Source organism: Acipenser ruthenus, chromosome 1 (assembly GCF_902713425.1).
Source record: "Acipenser ruthenus chromosome 1, fAciRut3.2 maternal haplotype, whole genome shotgun sequence".
Taxonomy (NCBI): domain Eukaryota; kingdom Metazoa; phylum Chordata; class Actinopteri; order Acipenseriformes; family Acipenseridae; genus Acipenser; species Acipenser ruthenus.
The window spans coordinates 115903082-115926138 of NC_081189.1; the positions used below are offsets into that span (position 1 = coordinate 115903082).

The 23057-nt window shown below is 38.6% G+C and overlaps 1 protein-coding gene across 4 annotated transcripts in view; it reads right to left on the minus strand.

Moving 5' to 3' along the window:
- Nucleotides 1-23057, minus strand: part of LOC117421174 (mitochondrial proton/calcium exchanger protein-like) — a 41300-nt gene that overhangs the window by 17140 nt on the left and 1103 nt on the right. For all 4 annotated transcript variants that reach the window (XM_034035218.3, XM_034035219.3, XM_034035220.3 and 1 more), the window contains exons 2-9: nucleotides 20895-20946; nucleotides 19618-20071; nucleotides 7732-7875; nucleotides 6790-6927; nucleotides 6110-6313; nucleotides 1690-1809; nucleotides 1222-1353; nucleotides 630-809 (exon numbers count right to left, since the gene is read on the minus strand). In XM_034035218.3, the coding sequence (XP_033891109.2) occupies nucleotides 630-809; nucleotides 1222-1353; nucleotides 1690-1809; nucleotides 6110-6313; nucleotides 6790-6927; nucleotides 7732-7875; nucleotides 19618-20071; nucleotides 20895-20946 (1424 nt within the window). The remainder of the gene's footprint in view (nucleotides 1-629; nucleotides 810-1221; nucleotides 1354-1689; nucleotides 1810-6109; nucleotides 6314-6789; nucleotides 6928-7731; nucleotides 7876-19617; nucleotides 20072-20894; nucleotides 20947-23057) is intronic.

The following is a 23057-nucleotide window of genomic DNA, read 5'->3' on the forward strand; positions in this document are numbered from 1 at the left end:
GTACAACTTTCAAGGCTTAATTTACTTCCATTGCTGCAGAACAGCTGTAAGTTGTTAACCCATTACTTGTTCCCTGAAAAGGCCTTTTTGTATAACTCTGAAATGTACATTATTTTTCAGTTTTTGGTAACCTAAACTTCTTTTTTTTAACCTCTGGCAGTTTACCGCTTACCTTTGTACCATTTCAGGTTATTCACTGGACTTGAACTGCTTAAATTTCAATAAAAACTGGAAAAATGGGGGTGTTCTAAAACTTTTGACCGGTAGTGTATATTATATATATATATATATATATATATATATATATATATATATATATATATATATATATTTTTGTCTTCAGTATTCACCTTTTGAATGCTTTCACCCATTAACATTAAATCAAGGAGTACAGTCTGGCATCTGATGTGTACTGGAGTTTGTTTTGGACTAATAATAATCTTAACTGTGTATTTTTTAATGCAGATTTTATTTAAAATTAGTTAATGATACAGTCTTCGTTCGTTCTCCAAAGTAAAGGCCTGTTTGTTTCGATCGTGGATCACACAGGAGACACGGCTCCACCCCTGGATGATCAGGTAGGGTTGCTCCCTCACCAGCTCCCTGCAGTGAAGAGGATCCCTTCTTACCCAGGCTGCCACCTGCAGGACCTCCTTTTCCTTCTCAGCAGCATCAGCCAGCCTCTCCATCTCGCGCTCCTCGTTCTCCTTCCTGATGGCTGCCTCCTCCTGCAGCGTGGCCTCCAGCTTGGTTTTGTTGTCCACCTTGTAGCACTCCACCTCCGCCACCTTCACCTGGGCCTCCTTTGCCTGGAAACAAGAGAATACCAGTTAATTGCATCATTTCCCTGTCCTGTGCTATTTTTCAGATAGCACATCTTTGTCCATTTCCACAGTAACCAGGGATCAGTTAGATTGGGTTTGCTGGTTGTAGCTTTGGTTGCCCCGGAAGGGTACTCGCAGGGTACACGTTATGAACGTGCTGGACTCCCTGGAGGTCTAGCCAAGCTGAACACTGCAGATTCGGAGTCTTTCAACTGGCTCAAGACTGTTTAGCTACTTATCTTGTACCTGTAGGTTTACCTTCTTCGCCACACCCACAGAGACGCAATCGCTACATATACAGGAGTTCAGATTTCCAAAACATAAAAGCAAACCCGCAGATTTCAGATCTGTAAGTGGAGGCTGCATTCCAGGGTGTAAACAGTAACCGGACACCTACCACAATCTCGGGGAGGGTCTGCAAGGTGGTCTTGAGCTGGTCGGCTGGGGACAGAGTATCCGGCAGGTACATGGCCCTGGATAACAGCAGCAGAGAGGTGGGGATCTGTTGGTTCAGGTGCAACTCCAGCCACTGGAAAAACCGAGACCAGAGGATTACACAGGGAGAATGCACATTTACAACACTGACACAAAGTTATTCCGCAATAATGAACCCTGATTAGAGTGCGATTCATGCAATGACCATAAAGTCAAGGTCAGCTACCAAAGTAATGCCCACTAATAGTGTAGTGAGAAACCAGTAAACAAGGTCTTACATGTAGGTAGAGCCCACTAATAGAGCTTCCCGATTGGTGGAAGAAAGTTCTGAGGTTTCCAATACCTTTAAGTCAGGTTACATCACTTCAAGGAAAAGGCTCCCAGCCTTGGCCTTTCCCTCCTCTGTGGCTGGTGCGGTCGGGTGTCTCACCTGCTTGAGCTGCTCACGGAGTCGTTCCTCCGTCACGCCCAAAGCCCTCATCCCCCGCGCCCGACACGCCGCCTGCACCTCGTTCACGTTCAGACTGTCAACCCCCTCCTCGGAAATCAGCTGCAAGTCAAACCAAACACAGCCTTAGTGTGGAAACTGCAGAGGCGGTAAAAAGCAGCCTTGAGGAAATCGACTTGGATTTTCGATGAATAACTGCATTTACTCTCCCTGGTACACCTAAGACAGCAAGTTTTCCTTAGAATCTGGTGATGTCCTGTATGTATGTCCAGTACTCCAGTTCTTAGGGTACGTTACAAAAGATGAAGTTACTCAACCAATTTCAGAACATTCCGCTACATCTAACAATGGGCTAATTAGCAAAGACCCACTCATCTTAATGTTACCATTAAAAGACCAGTCTTTTCATTTAAAAGTAGGAGGAATGAAATCCCAAGTAGAAGGCAGGGGGGTATGGGGGGTATGGGGGGTATGGGGGTATGGGGGTATGGGGGTCCCCCCCCCCCAGCGCGGACGCAAGTGGCAACGCCCTCCGCTGAAAACAAATTTTAGGGTTTTGCAGGGGTCTAAATCCTGCATATCCTGGGCCTAAATATGTGCCTTACAGGCACCCAAAATTCAAAGTAAGTGTATAACTTTGTTCATTTTGTTATGATTTTAGGCGTTGAGACTTAAAGAGCAAGTAAAAGTTACTTGTATCTATGAAAAGTAATTACAAAATAATTTATTTATATTAGAATTTTAAAACCACAAACTTGTCTTAGCACACAGTACATTTCAAAGTAAGTCCACATATTTAAGCAAACTCGTTTGGTTTTGCAATAATTCTACACAGAAAAAAAGTGGTGAAAAGAAAGACAGAACCAGACACCAATGAAACAGAGAAATGTTATTTCTGGCACAAAAACAAACAGTCACATTATAGACATACCACAATTCCAAGTGAGGCAGAGGAGAAATGTGAAGTAATTTCTAAATTAAAGATGATAAGACGCAGTACGAACTGGTAGTAAATTTGAATACAGAAAAGGTAAGCCATGAGCTGTATTTTGTTATCCATTTTTCCTTTGCATTTTATACAAAAAAACAAAACAAAAACAAGACACATTTTAAGTTTCTAAAAATACTGATGGAACCAACCAGTCCTTACATTTATTTTTAGTCTTCCAAGATTCTGAGTATACATACTTTCCCATGGCACCGTTTCTCATTAACTAGAGTCCGAGAATGCACAAGTGCATTAATAAATACATAAATACATACATTTTTTAAAATGTGCTGACAAGAACTGCGATTTCGAACACTTGATTTTTACGGTTTTCAGAAGTTTGTTTCTGTTGCATTTTCTGTAAACATTAAATCGATTTCTGCAGCAAGTTATTTTTTTCTTACGTTTTTAATATTTTTTAAAATTCTTTTAACTGTTGCTTAATTAAAATAAATACCAGAAACAATATATAATGTATTGGCATTTACTTGAACAATGTATCTTGAATATCTATGTATATGAAATGGAAACTACTTCAAAAGGAAAGAGTAATGTTGAAATGGAAAATCACTTTGGTCTACAAATTACATTTATACACAAATGGTTTGGGATATCTCCTATTCATTTTATTAATGCGGATTAGCACAAACCCACATACCACTTCCTTAGGAGATTAGCACGAGCTACCATATTAAATGTGGAGCAGTTTCCATTTTTGGCTGGTGCTTGCAGTCTGCCACAAACCACACTCAGGTATACACTCAGGGCCGGCGTAACCATATAGGTAGAACAGGCGGCTGCCTAGGGCAGCAAATTGAAAGGGCGGCAAAAACGGTACATAATTACATTTATACTTCACGTTTCTTTAGTCGTAAAATGTTCAACATCTTAGATCACTGTTTCTTGTTCTGCAAAACTTATTGCTGATGTTACGGAACCATATCATGAGCAGTGGTGTAGTCCTAAATGTGGAAGTTGAATCCATTGATCATAAATAGTCATTGTAGAGCCGACAGTAGATGTCACTACTGTTTGTAACCAGAGTGATGATTGTATATAGTTTTGGTGACAAAAAAAAAAAAACACATAATCTGGTGTACAATAATTTGTTTATCTAAAAAGTGAAAAGGGAGGGTGGTAAAATTTATTTTGACTAGGGCGGCAAAAATCCTTACGGCCGCCCTGTATACACTATTTAAGACTTTCACTATGTAATACTGTTGTAGCTCAATTTTGCCAGAAAGAGTCGCCACGAGAGGCACTCAGATCGATGAGCCAGCTATACAGCTGGTGAGTGCGCAGGAGTAAAAAGTTTCAAAGTGAAAGCAAAAACGCAGAGTTAACCCATTCATTAATGCTTACATTTTTATACTATGTATCTATGTTTGCACCATGCCTTTTAGCACCCTAAAGGGCCTGGACACACCTGGGCTTTACGTTGTGTTGCTTTTTATTTGATGCGTAGTAGACAGTGCCACACCAGCGCGTCCCTTTCCCGGGTAAAAAAAAAAAAAAAAAAAGTACTTTACATCATTACATTCAGTGTGAAAATACCCTCCCTCCCCCCACTGTTGCTCTTGCCTAATATACAAAGAAAATATGACTGTTTTGGGAAGACATGGAAAGTGTGACATCAACAGAAGAGGAGGAGGAGGAGGAGGAGGAGGAAGAAGAGATTCATACTTTAAATATATTAAAATATATGTTCTTTTATTGTCAGTGTGAACATGTACCTCGATGCAGCAGTATTTGCAGCGCTATGCATCCTCTGCCTCATCTGACCCACTTCTGCTATTTTTGCTTTTTGTGCACTTCGAAACATTTGTTTTCTTTTGAATATTCATAAACTGATTTATGTTTTCTCCCCATTCCTCATCCACTAAAAATATGACATTTTCGTGCAAGTACTTCAATTTAGTTTTTGATCAAGCTAGTAGTTACTACGCCCAGCAACTGCCACAATAATCAGTACATAATCAGATGATAATGTGTTTGTGAAGTGACAGAGGCGACTTACAGAGACTAGGGTGTGTGAACTATGCATCAGCTGCAGAATCACTTACAACTATGTCTCACCTGAAAGACGGAGCACAAGGAGGTGAAGTGACTTGCTCAGGGTCACACAATGAGTCAGTGGTTGAGGTGGGATTTGAACTGGGGACCTGTTGGTTACAAGCCCTTTTCTTTAACCATTGGACCACACAGCCACATTTGAACCTTCTTTGATCCTCTGACGTCTAAACGTCTGCTGTATCCTAGTATACAGGGCTGCTTATCACACAATGTCAGAGTCAAAATAAAACAGCATTTGCATCACAATATTGTGTATTTCCTAGAAGATGGTACTGGAAAAATATTGAATAGACAAACGTCCAGTTAAAAAAAAAATATTTCGGTGAAATTCGGAATAAACCGGAAACGTGGAACACTATTCATATTGTACATAAGTTTGAAAATACATTTCCATTTCACTTGAACTGAAAACGGGAATTTAGATAGTCCTTCTAAAAATAACAAACCTTTGTCTTTAGTTATCTTAATTACCGTGCCTACTTAAACACAGATAGATAATCACAGTATGTGTTTATGCCTATTTGTACGTGCGTGTGTGTGTGTAGGTGTACTTTTTATCTGCATTTTGTTTGTAAACTGTCAATAATATTACTTGACCACAGTTTTACAGCAACTGATTATGCAGCAAAAGATCTGACCGGAACATCTTGGAGCTCATATATAGATATTTTTTGTTTAATAAAGACTGAAATCAGCAAATCAAAAGCACATAAAAATAAATGAAGTCATATTCATTAATTGTGCAATGCGAATATTGTTTCCGGAATTAATTGTATATATGTTGTTACACAATGTCATAACTCTGCTGCATGGTTACTGACTCAGGCATATGATTGTACTGTTCGGCCTTCATCACCAACATCGCTTGTAAACTTGAAACTGACTGGTCCATTCACGGCGTCCATGGAAACAAACCCGGAAACTAAATGCCATCAGAGAAGGAATGTTTTACTCGACTTACATACATAATGAATTGTGGAAACTGCTGCTATTTTATTGGAAAAAAATAAATATTTTGAATACTATTCACTGGAAAATACGAGCACTGTAAAAACCTTTTTTTCTTTTTGAATAAATAACTATTTTAGGCGTCTCATCTGGCAAAGTAGACAGCAATTTAGCCAGCCGCCGGCTGTAAATGAGAAGGCCGAGAAACCATTCACACTTTATCAAAAAGGGGTGGAGTCCACACTCCAAGTAAGTAGTGAATCTCAAACCATTCCAACATCTGAAGACACTGAAAAAGACTTCAAGGTCGAAACGTTTGTCACTGAACTTTGGTTGCTTTTAGTATTTCTAAATTCAGCAATATTGAGTGTTTTGTCGTTTTGGGCGGCTCACCTTGTCGTCGGCCCGGATGGCACGGAGCTTCATGATGATCTGGAAGCGCAGGAAGTTGTTGGTTCCGATGGACTGCAGCTCCAGCAGCTTGCACAGGGCGACCAGCTGGGGCCGGGTCAGGTTATCCAGCGTCAGCTCATCCTCAAACAGCTTGGAGAAGCGGATGATCTCCTCGTTGCTGGGCCTCTCTCCAGAGTTCCTGATCTGGGAAAGCAAATAAATCACATTATATCTTCATAGTGACCTTTATTCATCCAGGCACAAAAAAAAAAAAAACACACCCCCCCAGTTGAGACTGAACCTTGGACTTGTTTTAACAGCCAATATTAGCTTACAGTGTGAACTACTAAGCTGATTATGTCTCTTATGGTGCAAGGTAGTTTGAACAGTTGTTGTGTTATTCTGTAGCATGAAAGGAGTGCTTACCAAGGCATTAAAAAGCTCTTTATACCCTTAAATAAAGTTAGATATTCAGCACATTGATTAGGGAACCAGTAGTAAATGCTGATAATGCGAACAACAAGGAAGCCAATTGATTTTAAAGCCTTGATTATCTCTCCTTTCACAATTAATTTCAAGATAATTTCCACTTCTTTTCAAACCCAATTTGAGTCTTGAATATAGTGTTGTCCAGTAACCAGAGCTGCAAGTACTCAAGCACATTCCGGTTTCCTTTTTACCTTCTGGAAGAAGGTAGAGAACTCCTCGGTCACGTTAACTGTGGCTGCCTTATTGCGAAGCGCGATCTCCTCAATAGTGTCCTGAAGAAACTTCGCCATCTCAAGCTTCACCCTCAGTTCCTTCTTCAGCCTCTCCTCCTGCATGACAAAGAAAAGTATACACATATCATTAAGTATCCAGCACAGCAAAACTATTTCCTAAGCAATATATGATCGGTGTGATTAAAAACCAGGCTAGTGAAGTTCAGCAAGCCGTAGTACATAATAAATATTATTGCAAGAGTGCGGCTTGATGTGAATCAAAGATCAGAAGTAATCAAGCCAATGCATTTGAGAACATGCTGACTGGTCTGCAAGATGCCAAACAGCAAATGTCATGAGTGCTTAACAAAACCACACCTAGTTTATTTAAAAGGGATTGCAGCCAACCAAATAACCCAGAACTCCTCACAATGTATGTACGTCCAAAAGTCAAAATGTTTACATGTTTACATGTGTTTTTAAAAGAAACACATGTATATGAAACTTTTTTTTTTTTTTTTTTTAAATTATAAAAAATAATATAAGGTAGTACACTTTGCCATGCTTTCAGTTAGTGTTGCACTTGGTTAATTCACCTGGTGAATTTGTCCACAACCCTGCAATGGCTTCTTTTTTGTCATTAACCAGCCAGCTGCTTCCTCTAATCGACCAACATGCTTTGACCCAGTAGACGCCTGAAGTGAAATGGTCCAGGAAGTGCAATTGCAAATAACCAGAGAAAGCAGTGCCAGACATGTTTTCATATGAAAGCATATGTGTGTGCAAAAGCATGCGTTTTATTCAAAATGACATAAAACTGCCAACGAAAGTGCAATATTTATGAAACTGGTTTGTTAACTACAATTTAACATTACTGTGTAAAATCTGTACTATGGTTTCATAATGCAATACTCTGCATACCTTCTTGGACTGTGTCTCAAAGGTTGAAGGAAGCATGTTGGGGAAGAGTTTAAGAACCACTGGAAGCAGAAACTCCATGAAGGGGACAATGATGAAGACCAGAAACGGGACCAGCCGAAAGACATCCGCACATGTTCTCAGGAACTAAAGAAAAACAGAAATTATAACAAGAAAACAAATGAGGGAACATATTCCTTTAAAAGTTCCCAATACTAGCCTGAACCCAGGTACACAAGACACTTGGTCTGGACAGCCACACCCAATAATACATCGTCCCTTTATTCCTCTTAGTAAGCCTGATCAGCATGGAGTAGTATTGTGTGATGGACCAAATATAGGCACAGTACAGTGTTCTCCAAAATCACCTCCAACAAGTTTAATACCAAATTACTATTAGATATTTATACACTTTCAAATGTATGTTTTATATAGAGTAAATTAAACTAAAAGGAAGCATCTTTGGTTGCAGGAATCAGTTTGACCCTATAAAAAGGACTTGTATTAAGTAAGCTGGCAGTAATGTGGTATTAGAGTCCTTAGTAGTTTGTTTTACTCAGTAAAACGTGGTTATATAGTAAAAAAAAAAAAAAAAAAAAAACACCTTATGATTGCTTGTTTAACTTTATAGATGAGCTTGCTAACTTTAAAATAAAAAAGAAACACACTACGTGACATTCTAAACCTAATTTACTGTAACAGAAGTTAACAAGAATAGTACAAACATTCCAACAGCAGGGGGCGATAAATACCACGTTTCAAATAAAATAAAGGCTACACAATTAAGCTCACATACTGTACTCACAGCTTTGTTTAAATAGCCTTTTTTTATATTTGAATACTCCATCAGGAAACTATCTGTAAAGCCTGATGGCCACAGAAGCATTACAATCTGTTACATCAATCACACTTTAAGGGTCACTGAAAATTAATTATTACAAAATCTATCAAATGAAACCTTAATATTACGAAGCTCAATAATTGATGCAGTGTCTGCCAGCTGGTACTCACTGGAAGGCAATACAGCCAAGCAAGAACTGCTGTACCATACCACGTACTTACCATCATAGTGTTCCCATGCTTTTCTGTTTCACCATGGTACTGTACCACAGTCATGTTTTAGTTATTATAAAAAGGGACAGTTTACATCTAGGGCAGTGCGGCAGGGTGCCCTGCCCCTGTGTGTATTCTGTGGTTTATGTTGTCGTCATATGTATTATTGTAGTGGTGCACAGAGTGTGGGTTATGTAGCACAGGTGATGTAAAATGTGTATCTGTATTTAGGCACGGGAATTGCACAATTGCCCCCTGTGCCCCCATAAAAATATCCACTTTAATCTGCATGTGAAGTGACTGTGCAATCCCTGTGCCTAAATACAAATATACATTTTAAAATCACCTGTGCTACATAACCCACACTCCGTGCACCACTACAATAATACATATAACAGACAACATAAAACACAAAATACACACAGGGGCGGCAGTCTCCTTAGAAGTAAATGAGGTGATTTTCCTGTGAATACATTCAACACAAAAAGCTAAAATACCAGAAGGAATTAAAAGTGTTACTTAGGTTTCAAAACAAAATATTACCCGAACCTTGTTAACATTGAGAAAATATACAAAAAGAGCAAAAAAACAAGGATATCGAATCGACCAGAATAACCTTGTGTCGTTCATTGTAAACCCACTTCAATTTCCGGCCTCAAAAGGCCAAATAATTTGTTATGTAACAGACATTGAACAGGGCGGGACTGAACGATTTCTCTCATGAGCAAGAGAAATCAGATCCCTGCTGTACCACGCTTGTGAGGTCAATCTGAGTTCAGAAAAAAGGTGGTTACAACAGCAGAGTTACTACACATATGAAGGCCTTTATCAAAGTAGACAGTTTGCTCTCAGACTACATTCATAAAAGTTTGAAAAATAAATAAAAAAATTAGCCTAGGCATTCTTAGCACATGCTTTTTAGTCTTTGCTGCAAATCTAGATTTTGTTTGTACAATTTTGGAAGGTAAACTAGAGTAGCAGCCACTGGCTCACTTCATAACTTTCAAACTTTTAGCGAAAAACAAAAAACCCTAAAATATTCCCCCAAAAATGAAAGGGACAACATAAGTCTCATGGATGCCAACAGCAAAGCCTCAACAATTACTATTCAATTTCAAAATACATTTACAGACAGACAGTACAGTACCTGTTTGAGTTGTTCACGTTTATTTCTACGCTACAGAGTTACAAAATTACACAGCATCTTCAAGCGCATTAGCCTTCTCTTCTGGTGGACTACTGGGGTTCAGTGAACTAAACACAGTCATTGTGAGGGGAACCACAAGGTCCAACCAGACTTGAAATAAAGCTAATTAAATACACACACGCACACACACACACTGATTTACAGTGAAAACCTGATTGAACTAGTCTCCAAAGGACCTGCACAATGGTGGTTGCTTATTCATGTATACAGGCCTGTAGAGTTGACACAGCTATAGGTCCTTTACACTGTACGTGGAAATCATTGGCACAATAGCACAATGTAAAATAGGTCACTCAAAGAGGTAAAAATAAGTGTATTCAGAGAAGTACAGGAGGAGGGGTTCAGGGTGAAAGAGCTTTAAGGGTTTCCAAGGTGATCTCTTGACAGCAATCCTGGAGCAGCAGGTGGTCCGTGCTATTTCCTTGAGGGTAAGAGTCTCCTTCTTAGTGGTCTCATTTGCACCCCGGCTTTTATTCTCTTGCGCATTAGCTGTGGGGGTGCGAACCAAGGTGAAGGATTTAAACAGCATGAGATAAAAGGAGATTTGCTCTGCGGCACTGTAATGTACATGTGCCCTTTTGTTCAGAGATGTCCTTTCAAAAACTAGGCAAAAACGCATACCAGTATTGATGCTGTTACTGTAGCAGCTTTTAGTGCCCTAAGGGACTGTATGCTGGGGGCAAAACTTCCCTTTTAATACAGAACATTTGGGAAAAAAATATATAAAAATTAAGCAGTTGTTTTTCAGTAATATTTTACAACAGACAGAAAATCAGAAGCTGTTGCTTTTGATCTAACTAAATAAATAAATAAATAAATAAATAAATAAATGGTCAATTCAATTCTATACTTTATGAGAAATTCCACTTAGTACATCTCCAGAGCCTGTGTGGAGCAAAATATTATGGGGTACATCGTCGAGTGCAAACCAAACTGCAACTATCTTTTGACAAAGTCCCGCATAAAAGGATTAATTCTCAAACTGAACGCAGTAGGGATTCAAGGAAATGCATGCACATGGATTAGGGAGTGGTTAACATGTAGAAAACAAAAAGTACTGATTAGAGGAGAAACCTCAAAATGGAGTGAGGTAACCAGTGGTGTACCACAGGGATCAGTATTAGGTCCTCTGCTATTCCTAATCTACATTAATGATTTAGATTTTGGTATAGTAAGCAAACTTAAATTTGCAGACGACACAAAAATAGGAGGAGTGGCAAACACTGTTGCAGCAGCAAAGGTCATTCAAAATGATCTAGACAGCATTCAGAACTGGGCAGACACATGGCAAATGACATTTAATAGAGACAAGTGTAAGGTACTGCACGCAGGCAATAAAAATGTGCATTATAAAATATCATATGGGAGATACTGAAATTGAAGAAGGAATCTATGAAAAAGACCTAGGGGTTTATGTTGACAATGTGAGGAAGCTATAAAAAAGGCCAACAAGATGCTCGGATATATTGTGAGAAGTGTTGAATTTAAATCAAGGGAAGTAATGTTAAAACTTTACAATGCTAGTAAGACCTCACCTAGAATATTGCGTTCAGTTCTGGTCACCTTGTTACAAAAAGGATATTGCTGCTCTAGAAAGAGTGCAAAGAAAAGCAACCAGAATTATCCCGGGTTTAAAAGGCATGTCGTATGCAGACAGGCAAAAATAATTGAATCTATTCAGTCTTGAACAAAGAAGACTACGCGGTGATCGGATTCAAACATTCAAAATCCTAAAAGGTATAGACAATGTCGACCCAGGAGACTTTTTTGACCTGAAAAAAGAATCAAGGACCAGGGGTCACAAATGGAGATTAGATAAAGGGGCATTCAGAACAGAAAATAGGAGGCACTTTTTTACACAGAGAATTGTGAGGGTCTGGAACCAACTCCCCAGTAATGTTGTTGAAGCTGACAGCCTGGGATCCTTCAAGAAGCTGCTTGATGAGATTCCAGGATCAATAAGCTACTAACAACCAAACGAGCAAGATGGGCCGAATGGCCTCCTCTCGTTTGTAAACTTTCTTATGTTCTTCTTATCGCTTAAAAATGTTACCTTTTGTTCAAACTTGCAGAGGGTGCAACACAAGCTTCATACTGGGAGGGGTGTGCCAGGCCACCCACAAGGAGGCATGAGCAAAAGGAGGGAAACACAGTAACTGACGGTCTGCCAGCTAAGGCTGTCTGCCCACTAATAGCCTATGTAACAGGCAGGCCAAGTACAGCAAGTCCTGCGAAGCCTTAAAAGTATACCAGGCTGTTCAATCCTTTTTAGCCACAAAGCAAGAATAGTCAAACACTCAACTGTATAGGAGTTATCAAAGCAGAAGCATAAATAGAAGATACAGGAAGGGATTCAGTTTGATTTCAACAGTCTGCTCGTTACATATAAAGAACTTACTTAGAGGACTAAAAATAACACTTCAGATGAGTAAAGAAGGAGGGAGCTAGTTTCCTGTTCTTTTACAAGTTGTGGAATCAAACTGCAGACCTTTTAATGCTTTACATTTTTACAACAGGTGACCTTACAATCAAAGAAAATAGAGGTGCAACACTAAGGCTGTAAGAAAATCATGATATTTTTATCAAGAAGTTGCGCCCACTGTGTATTAAAGTCGCGGTTTCCCATAGCAACGGGAAAGAAGATCACTGATTGGCTAGAAAGGATGACATGACATACCAATCCCCCACTAGCAAAAGACAATGCAAGAGTGACGTTTCCTTTTCTATTTCAGTTTATTTTTCAACATTATTTTGCAATGAAATTACATATAAATAGAAACATTATAGGTCACATTAAAAGTTGCAGCAACTATACAAAGTTGTGGTCTGTGTTAAAAGTTGCGGTTTCCACAACAATTTCACGGCCCGCGATTTTTTTTACAGCCTTAACCATAACACTAGATCGTAGATCAAATTTCCATTATTTATTATTGAAAACAAGTCACCTAAAAAATAAAGTTTTGCTAAAAATGTAATAGACATGGGTCAGGACTGCAACAAGACCAAGGGGTTTAACTGACTTGAAGGACTGAAGATTATTATTAGGTACCAAAAAGCAGCAGCAAGCTTGAATGTGCAGCCTTGCACTGGTCTGCTTTCCCCAGATTAGGTCTAGGAAAGATAACGGACCAATGCGTTATACCTAGGAACAAATCAAAATGGACTTGACACACACGGTCAATGAATTATCCTAGGGTTGCCTTTCTATAAAGTTACTTAATGCTGAGAGAGTTTAAAAAAAAAGCAAAGAAGCAAAAGATCTTCAACAGAAGAAGGGGTGAATGATAATATTGCAGATGATTTCTGACTCGAGAGCTCACCTATCAGTGCTCCCCATCTTCACCCTGCTCAGAAATCGCTCTCAGACAGAACTGGGTCAACACAGCAGCAGTGGGTGGCTCAACGTACAAAGAACATGCTGGCTCTGGCTCAATTCTCTCCCTGCTAACACTGCGCCATCGGCTCCAGTCAAGTGGCAAACATTGTGCAACCTAGCGCTCAATGTGCAAACTCGATTAGGAAACAGCCATGTTCTTTTGTGTAGGCTGTACTGTAGTTTTACTAGGTCAATGTATACAGAGCTGGGATATGTTTTCAAGATATTTATTCCCTTTTAAAATATAAGAAAAGGGACTGTTTAATACCAATAATATTGCTGCTGTCCATGAGATCATTATGCACACAAGCACTGAACAACTAATTTAGGTAACATAAGTCCCAAAAATTCAACACTTGTTACCACCTTTCCTACCCACCAAATAGTTGTTGAATTCTATGACAATTCTGCACAGAAAACCAAACTCAAGTGAGACTTATTCACTCTGTATTTTATACACCGACACAGGAGAGCTTGTGTTCAAAAAATGTTTTCTTATGTGTCTAATTTACTTTTCTACCTTAATAGAAAAGTATATTAAATCTACTTACAGTAGTACTATAGTAAATGTGAAATAAATGAACGATAAGTTGGTTTTTCATCGTAACCGGTATGCACTATGCACGCACAGAGATATACTGAAACAAACATGAAACACTCAACTCTAATCACACCACGTCCTTGAGTTAACATGCTCCCAGCCAACACCTCTTCCTGTAATCAGGGTTGATGTACCTGGTATACAGCCACAACTAAAGTAGACTGCAGTGAATTGGGTTACTCTCCAAACTGCTTAGTCATAGAAAAAATAAATAGTTTGCAAATCAACTACCTTTGTTTGAGCTTTCCAAGTCAAGCCTGCAAAAACATTTTCTGCTCGATCTTTATTTACTGTACATTTAACAGATGTTTGTGAGGTAGAGTGGAAAGCAGAAAAACTGTAAAACTATAGAATACAAACCGTATAACCACTTTTATATAAAAAATGTAGAAAAATGATCAATATAACAATAAAAAAAATGTTATTCCGTTTCTTTCTAAAAGACTTCATACACCCTTCAGTAGTTTAGATGTTTCGCACTCGACTTCACCAGAAAGCAAAATTTACTTGGCGACGGTTAACCCATTTACATCTATGCAAGGTAAATGACCAATACATGCAAATTCAGAATACACGCATTCATTTCGATGGGACCATAACCCATTTTTACATTTTATCATTTGAGGGTGTAAACGACACTACCCACAGATATAAGGATTGTGAAACAAAAGTATTACTGAATACCACAATATGTATAACAATAAAAGGGACTCTTTAGACCGCTAGTGGCCGAGTTTTGTTTTGGTAAAAAGTCTGTGCCTCACACCCAATTAGCCTGCAATCTGTTGACTTAGTTTCCACAAAACACATTTTCAAGGGCATGGCTTCTGTGTGACTAATTCACAGAGATCACTGCTTTGGCTGCAAATACTGGAATGCTCGGGGGCTCCCGAGTGGCGCAGGAGCAGCCTGGACGTCGCCGGTTCGAGTCCAGGCTATTCCACAGCCAACCATGGACGGGAGCTCCCAGGGGGCGGCGCAGAATTGGCCAAGCGTTGCCCGGAGGGTTAGGTCGGCCATGGCATCCTCAGCTCACCGCACCAACGACCCCTGTAGTCTGGCCGGGCGCCTGCAGGCTTGCCTGTAAGCTGCCAGAGAGTTGCGTTGTCCTCCGACGCTGTATTATTTGTTTATTTAGCAGACGCCTTTATCCAAGGCGACTTGCAGAGACTAGGGTGTGTGAACCATGCATCAGCTGCAGAGTCACTTACAACAACGTCTCACCCGAAGGAGGTTAAGTGACTTGCTCAGGGTCACACAATGAGTCAGTGGCTGAGGTGGGATTTGAACCAGGGACCTTCTGGTTACAAGCCCTTTTTCTTTAACCACTGTAGCTCTTGGGTGGCTGCATGGTGAGTCCGCAGTGAACAAAAGACTGAAAACAAGCATCTGACCACGAACACCAAGAAGCTCTCTGCTCATGTATCTGGCTCTACAATAGCCTTGTCACTATTTGTATTTACGCTTTCAAATTTCATCAGATTAGATTCCCCAAGACAGACCCTTGTTCTTCAACAGACTGTAAGCCATCTGTTCTCTGTAAACAAAAGCAGCTTACTTCTTTTTGCCAAAAAAATTGGTTTAGTAATTGTGGTGTGTAATTCTTAATAGAATACTTTTTTGCGTAAATGGTTGTGCTGCTTAAACTAATGCATTTCAAATAACTTTACAGTATGAACTAGCAATGTTCTTTGCTGTTTCAACTAAGAGTTTTTAGTGTCATTTATGTTTCATAGTATTTATAAATGATTTCATTTATGTCACTAGTTCTTTGATAGGCACTATAACAGCACAGTTAGTGAGTTGGCACAGAGAAGCTACTGATTCGATGGAAATGAACTACCTTCTCACCATCTCAAAGGGCAAGGTTAAGGTAGATTACTGCACATGTATCTGGGAAGTGCAATGCTCACTATGTGTGGCTACCTGTGCCACACCTGCTTTGGAAGTCAGCCACAAAAGAAAATTACATAGCTTTTGATTATCCGATTCCCATGCTCTTAATAGCTTGTGCTAAAAGATTCTTGTTGGAAGTCTTCATTGAGGTTATCAAGATATATGCAAAGAAAGTGTGGCACAGACACCCGGGTGTGCATTTGTGCTATATCCCCATCAACGGTATATGTATCCCCAGTTACAGGGACAAACTTGGATATTTATTCAGCATTTTGAACACAATGTAAACCATTTTTAAATGTCAAGGCTGAACTGCATTAAAAACACCCCAAAAATAAACAAATAAACATTGATCACATTCATACACTATCACTGCAAAAACGCAGTTTCAAGGGATTTCTGTTCAGGTTACATAACATAGGTTATATGTTTAATACAATTAAATATGTTTTTCATAGTTCTATACCTTTAACTTAAAACAAGCATCTTCTTCCTCCCATTTGGTCCCTTATTAGCCTCATTAGGCTATAACTTGGGAAATGCTTCTTTCACTGATTTCATTTTCTAAAAACAGGTATTTCAAGCTATTTCATGATTAAACATGCAGTTGTAGTGAAAGGTTTACATACCCCAATGGAAATGTATAATTTCTAGAAATTTCTCAAACAAATAACTATAGGAAAAATCTTTTGTAGCAAGTTTTGCTTTTGTGGATGAGGAAAAAGTTACAAGAAACAGATGTCTACAGTTAATTATTATAGCATTTTTTGGATTCTATGATAGTATTGTCTAGAAGGTGCTAGAAATTTCAATATGGTAATGTAGACCCTAATTCTAGAAAATGCTGGACTGTAGGTGAACATTCTTAGAGAATAAAAGGGATAGGCATAGGATGATTGCTGTCATTACCAATAAGTCAATATGGGAAAAAGTAAAGAACTATCTGAAGACCTTAGGCAGAACGTTATTTATTGTCATAAAGCTGGAGAAGGATACAAGAAGACTTCCAAGTATTTGAGTATCCCAATTTCAAACACTGTTTCTATTAACAAGAAATACAAAACTCATGGTACTGTCACAACTGGAACAATTTTGCGTTGAAAAGCCAAAAGCTCATTGACAAATATCCTAATCGTTTAAAAGAGGTTATTATTGCTAAAGGTGCCTCAGCTAGCTATTAATTTCATTTTTTGTCAGGGTATGAATACTTTTGAATTAGAATTTTTGGAGTTTTGCAAAAATTGCTGAAATAAATAATTGTACACATCTGTTTCTTGTACCTTTTTTTCCTCATCTACAAAAGCAAAACGTTTGCTACAAAAGATTTATTCCTATAATTTGTTTGAGAAATTTCTAGAAATTATACATTTCCATTGGGGTTTGTAAACTTTTGACTACAACTGTATGTATTAAAGCAGAGGACAATAGAGTTATCACATTCAAAATTCTTAATTTTTCTAGTTGCTCTACAACAAATGTTCCTAAATATTTTCATGCTTTCCTGAAAAACAGTAAATGCTAAAATTATGGAATATTTAATTTATGTCTGCCTTTTAAAGACATTCTATTTTCAAAATCAGTGAATTATCAAACACAATACAAAACATAAATAAATGTAAAAACAAGAGACACGTGAAATGCCCCCTTATTGTACTGGACAGAGCGATCTTTAGCAGAAATATTTCAGATCTTTAATGCAGCTGCTGTCTGTTTTGTTAAAGAAATGGTGCAGCTCTATGCACTGTGTTCACTCATTTACTGGTAGTGTATAAACAAGGCAAACGTTTGCTGTATTCATTTTAAAAAGTGATAAATATGCATATTTACACTATTGTTTCATAAATGGGAATTTTCACAGGTACACAGCAATAGGTAATAGGAATAGTAATAGGAATTAAAAAAAAAAATAATGTTATAAAAATGAGTTAACATTTAAGAGCTAAAAAGTGGTTTGTCTACTCATTTAACATTAACAGTTTAACTGTAGTTTCCACACACTTTTTTTTTTTTTTTTTTTTTTTAAAGATTTAGTTTCTTTATATATTTGTAACCAAATCTAGTAAATGTGCTAAACAAAATAATCCATTGTAGAAAAACAAGTCATCTTAAAACTGAAACCAGGAGTTTTTCTATCAGTCATTATGAAAATGAGACTAACACTGCGTGAAAGTTTCAGCAAGGCTGCCAACAGAACTCGACAGCTATGCAACACTGACCTGGCAGTTGAAGCAAATTTTCAAAAGACGCTATTCCATACAGTTCCATTAACGGTCGTTCGGAATGCTTTGAAACATTACGCTAAGGAATCAGTATCAAAGACCTATTCTTTGTTCTAAAAAGCAAGGCTAATCTAATGACACATTAACCCTGTCCTAAAGCCCACACAACTTTGTTCAAGCTGTTGCATTTTCCACAAAGTAAAACACAAAATGTACATTTTATAAAAATGGATAGACCTGGAGAGAAGCTTACCTTTTTAAATGACTTAAATCAGTTTATTTCAACCACTATCTGCTTGACTATAGCACTGCATAAAGGTTATAAACAACACATACAGGGAAGAGGGCCTATTGAACACAGTACTGGAGTTGAGTAGATACAGGACAGAGCATGTGGAGCTCATGGACAGTGGGGGCTTGACCCATTAGGTCAATGAATTCCTTTTTGGAAAACCCTTCAAACAAGCTTTAAGATGACATTAACTTCATTTACCTTTGAAGGAATTGGAATGGATTAAAAGGGGATGGGAACTGGGGATTGGGGATTTATTTTAAAAAGGAATTGACCCAACCCTGACAATGCCTTCCATTGATTTGTTTTCTTATAAAAACAACAGTTAAACCAATCTCGCAATTTAAGAAAAGTATTAACATTATGTAAAATATAATATAAAAAGCACAATGGGTGGACACCAAAGGCAAAACAAAAGGAATTTCCTGTTTTGTATTCTGTTCAGCCCTCTTTATTTGTGTTTTTGTTCGAGAGATGATAGGGGAACCTGTATTTGTACCCAAGCAAAACAGCATCACAGAACCGTGACACAGGGCCAAGACACCAGTTTACATATAAACAAAAAAATAACCACTTCACATGTAGCAGCATAGCAGACTTGTAATGCTTAATATACAGCTTTGGGGCTATGGTATAACTATAAGATAAAGCTGCTGCTGGTTGCTGAAAATTTTGAGTTTCCGCTGAAACAAGTGAAACTTTCTTTGCTCTGTGTTTGGTTAGTCAATGTGAAACATTTGACAAGATTTTTCACATTGACGAACCTACCAAATTCAATGAAAAAAATACTGAAAACCCCTTATGGCATTTCAAGTGCTTTGTGTCTATTCAACTGATCTAAACATCTCTGCCAAAAGTGTTTGAATGCCATGTAAAGTAAGTAAAATAGTTTGATCCTATTTTACTTTATTTAATGGTGACAGTATCTAGAGCCATCACTGTTTAGATCAATAAAATAGTGTTTCAAAAGCAACTTAAATGTCAGATACGGTAACAGCAGGTTTGATCAGCTAAGGGGCAGAAGGACGAGATAGGAACGGCAACCTTGACATAACCCCAGTTAAAGCCCAAGGCATTCTGCGGAGTCGGGGGGTTTGGTACTAACAAGCAAGGAGTGTGTAAGCCCCTGCTCTATTACTACTGTTCTCCAGCTCAGCTGCTTGAGAAAATAAAATCATGAGGAAACCCACCACTGAATTACAAAAAAAAAAAAATACAATACACAACCAGCAGCCCAAGAATTACCTGTCTTCTCTCCCTCCGAGACAAAACGTTCCCATTGAGAATCCTCCACAGCATTCTGCCGGCAATTGTGGTATCGATCCATAGCAAGCGAAAGCCATGGTAGTAGTGCTTCACCTCGTCCACTACCTTCTGTCCCAGAGACTTCCTGACAGGCTCCATCTCCACTGTGGGGCTGTAGACTGGGCCTCCTTCCTCCAGCTTCTTGTTTTTGTCCTTTAAAGATTTGAGAGACTTCTCCACCTTGGAGTCGTCGCAGAGGCGGCTGCTGGCATGCCACAACCTGACTGGAACGTGCCGGGGTCCCACAGGAGTCCATGACTGAGAGCCTTTCACCACCCCGCAGTAGAGTCTCTGGGAGCCACGCAGACAACTGTGACAATTACAGTTCTCTCCCGCACACAAGGACGATGAGCTGAATGACAAGGGAGTGCTGCAGCTTCGGACGCTTACATTCCTACAAGAAACAATTCCATTAACAATTATCACACTAATCCGCCCCATTGAGTTCCTCCCAATGCCGTGGTCGTCAAGTTTGTGCCCGCGAGACCAGAGTTGTACCCGTGATGGCAGAAAACATAATGATGGCAGGGGGACTAAAGTCATTCCATTCCACGACTCTGCTCTCAATCTCTGCTTTTGTGCCACTTGTTAAATCTGTATTTTAATATTATTTTATTTAACATTTTGGAATAAGACTTTTGTCAGATGTCAAGAGATAAAAAGTACCTTGCCCTTAACTTTGAGAAATACATAAATGTGCCTGTGGCTAAAACTTCGGGGATGACTGACCTCATGTGACCCAGGAAGTTAACCTGCACTAGTCCTGTAGAGTCATGTACAGCCAAGCTTTGTTTTGGTCAAGCTGCAGTGTCCCACAATGCCGTTCAGTTTTATAGTCTAAAGGTGTATCTACACTAGAAGCGAGCGAATAATTTAGAAGTGACTGGAATGTATGGGTGCCTCCATACCTACTGCGAGCGGCCAGCGAGGGATGGGATAAGGACAGGAGGGATAAGGACAGGTTCACATGACAGTTTCTGCTAAAATATTCACTTTTGATGTAGATACAAAATGTGCTCACATCCCACATGTATGGAATACGAAATAAACTGGCCTACACTGTACAATTACTATTAACACACTCCTATATTGGCCTGCATATTTTTGACAATGGTTCAATGTTGGGGCAAAATTCTTAACAGCTAGCAGTTGACAAACAATCAAACTTGAAACTATTAGGCTACAACCCCTATTTAAACTTTCTAGGAATATCTTACCTCATAAGCCTAAGGGCCGTGCAGTTGAAACATGCAATTTCCTGCAATCCACCTACAGGAAGAAGAAGGAAAGTCATTATCTGAGGGGAAACTTACCTTAAAGCTTAGGTGTCCCAAAACCACTTTCAATTCTATACTACAATATGATTCTTTCAGTTTACTACATTATTCCATAGTTTAGACTTCTGTGCACCAAACTTAATCAGTAGTTACTGCTGCATGAACAGATTATTCCAATTGAACTTTCCACAGAAATGAGGCGCTGACAATCATGTGAGGGTCATTGGTGTTGAAAGGTCTCATTAACCATTCAACAAAAACAGTCATAGGATTTGTGAGGATTGCCGCATTTCTTAGACTCTGTGGGGAACACTAATCCACACAAAACCAAGTGTCTGTTTCTTCAGTTGTCTCTCAGGATGGTAAATTAGCCCAATCAACAGTAACGGCCCTCACTGTGGCAAGCCTGACCTGAATTGGTTTGTGCTGCTCTATCAATAGGTGCATCTTGTTTAATTTTACAATGTGAACCCTCACACACTGATCCTGTCCGTCGCTGATGAACCTGTTAACAGCCATGAATGTTCACAAATATTTGATCATACTTATTTCTATTACTGTAACAGGAAAAGTGAATGTACATTTCAACACTTTATACTAACGAATAGGCAGGGAAGCCTCTGTGACTTTCAAATTAGTTAAATGTCACCAGAGCTTTACTAATGTATTGGAGACACTCAAATAAACCCCATGTGCTCAAAACCAAGGCATTCTGCTTATTTAGCTGACAGAACACTTTCTACATATACTGTATCCACAATCTAAAGTGTTTGCTTCTGCACAAAAGCTCTTATGATTTTACAGTATAGGCCTAGAAAGACAACATACTTAATGGTTAGCTTGAGGTGCAGTAAGTGAATACATTCACAGTTGTCTTTTTTTTTGGTAACTGATGGAAATTGTAGTCAAAAACAAATAATTTTGCATTTTAGGAGTGCATCTTTAATCAACCATTTTTGTAAGGTTATGTGCCTACCTGTGGCCTAATTATTGAAATTATTACGAAACTGAATTACATGAAGTTGCTAGGAATCACTAGGGTGCCTCTAAAGTGAGGTCAGGAACTGGTTTCATTTCCAATAGAATAAAAGAAAACAAGATTATGTTTGTTTTATTCAGGGCAGCAGTGTGGAGTAGTGGTTAGGGCTCTGGACTCTTGACCAGAGGGTCGTGACACTGCTGCTGTACCCTTGAGCAAGGTACTTTACCTAGATTGCTCCAGTAAAAACCCAACTGTATAAATGGGTAATTGTATGTAAAAATAATGTGATATTTGTAACAATTGTAAGTCGCCCTGGATACGGGCGTCTGCTAAGAAATAAATAAATAATAATAATATTCAGTAGTGGCACAAAATGTATCTATACTGCAATATACTTGCTTGTATTCCAAACCTGATACTGTATGTATGTAATATACCACTTACAATGTTTTTGTAATGGCATTGTATTACAGTTAGACATACTGTTTATTATTTAACTATAATGTGTCTTACAGCACATTATAAGCCGATTTTCACCCCACTCAGGTCAGAGTGGCTGCCCACCTCTTGTAAGGTGGATATTAGCTTGTAAAATACTTTTGCAAGTCACAGGTTATCCTTCTGCAGGAGCTTCCCTTTACAAATGAGAATCTTCACTCTCAAGAGCTACTTGCTGGTTTATAGTTACATTAAGTACAGTATAATGGTAAATCCAGGCAATTGAGGCTCCTGGTAAATCTGCAATGAACTAAGTGGATTTGTCCAACCCAGACTGGAGCACCCATTTAAAATATAAATTGCCTGGTCGTAATTAATTATTATTATTATTATTTTAATGCAGGCTCCTGTCATAATATACAAACTAAACAGCATGAAAGTTAATGTTTTGGGGGAGAAAACGTACACGCCATATAAATATTACACTTACAGGTGCAGAAGTTACTTTGTATACATAAAATGCGTTTTCTAGAGGATTTCTTTCTGGATAGGCCTATATTGTTCGCATCAGCTATTTACAGCACAGTACGCGGTATGTATCCGTAACATGGCGAAGCTTTTGTAGTTAATACACATTGTAGACACCATTCAAAAATAAAAAAAACGTGTTTGTTACATAAAAA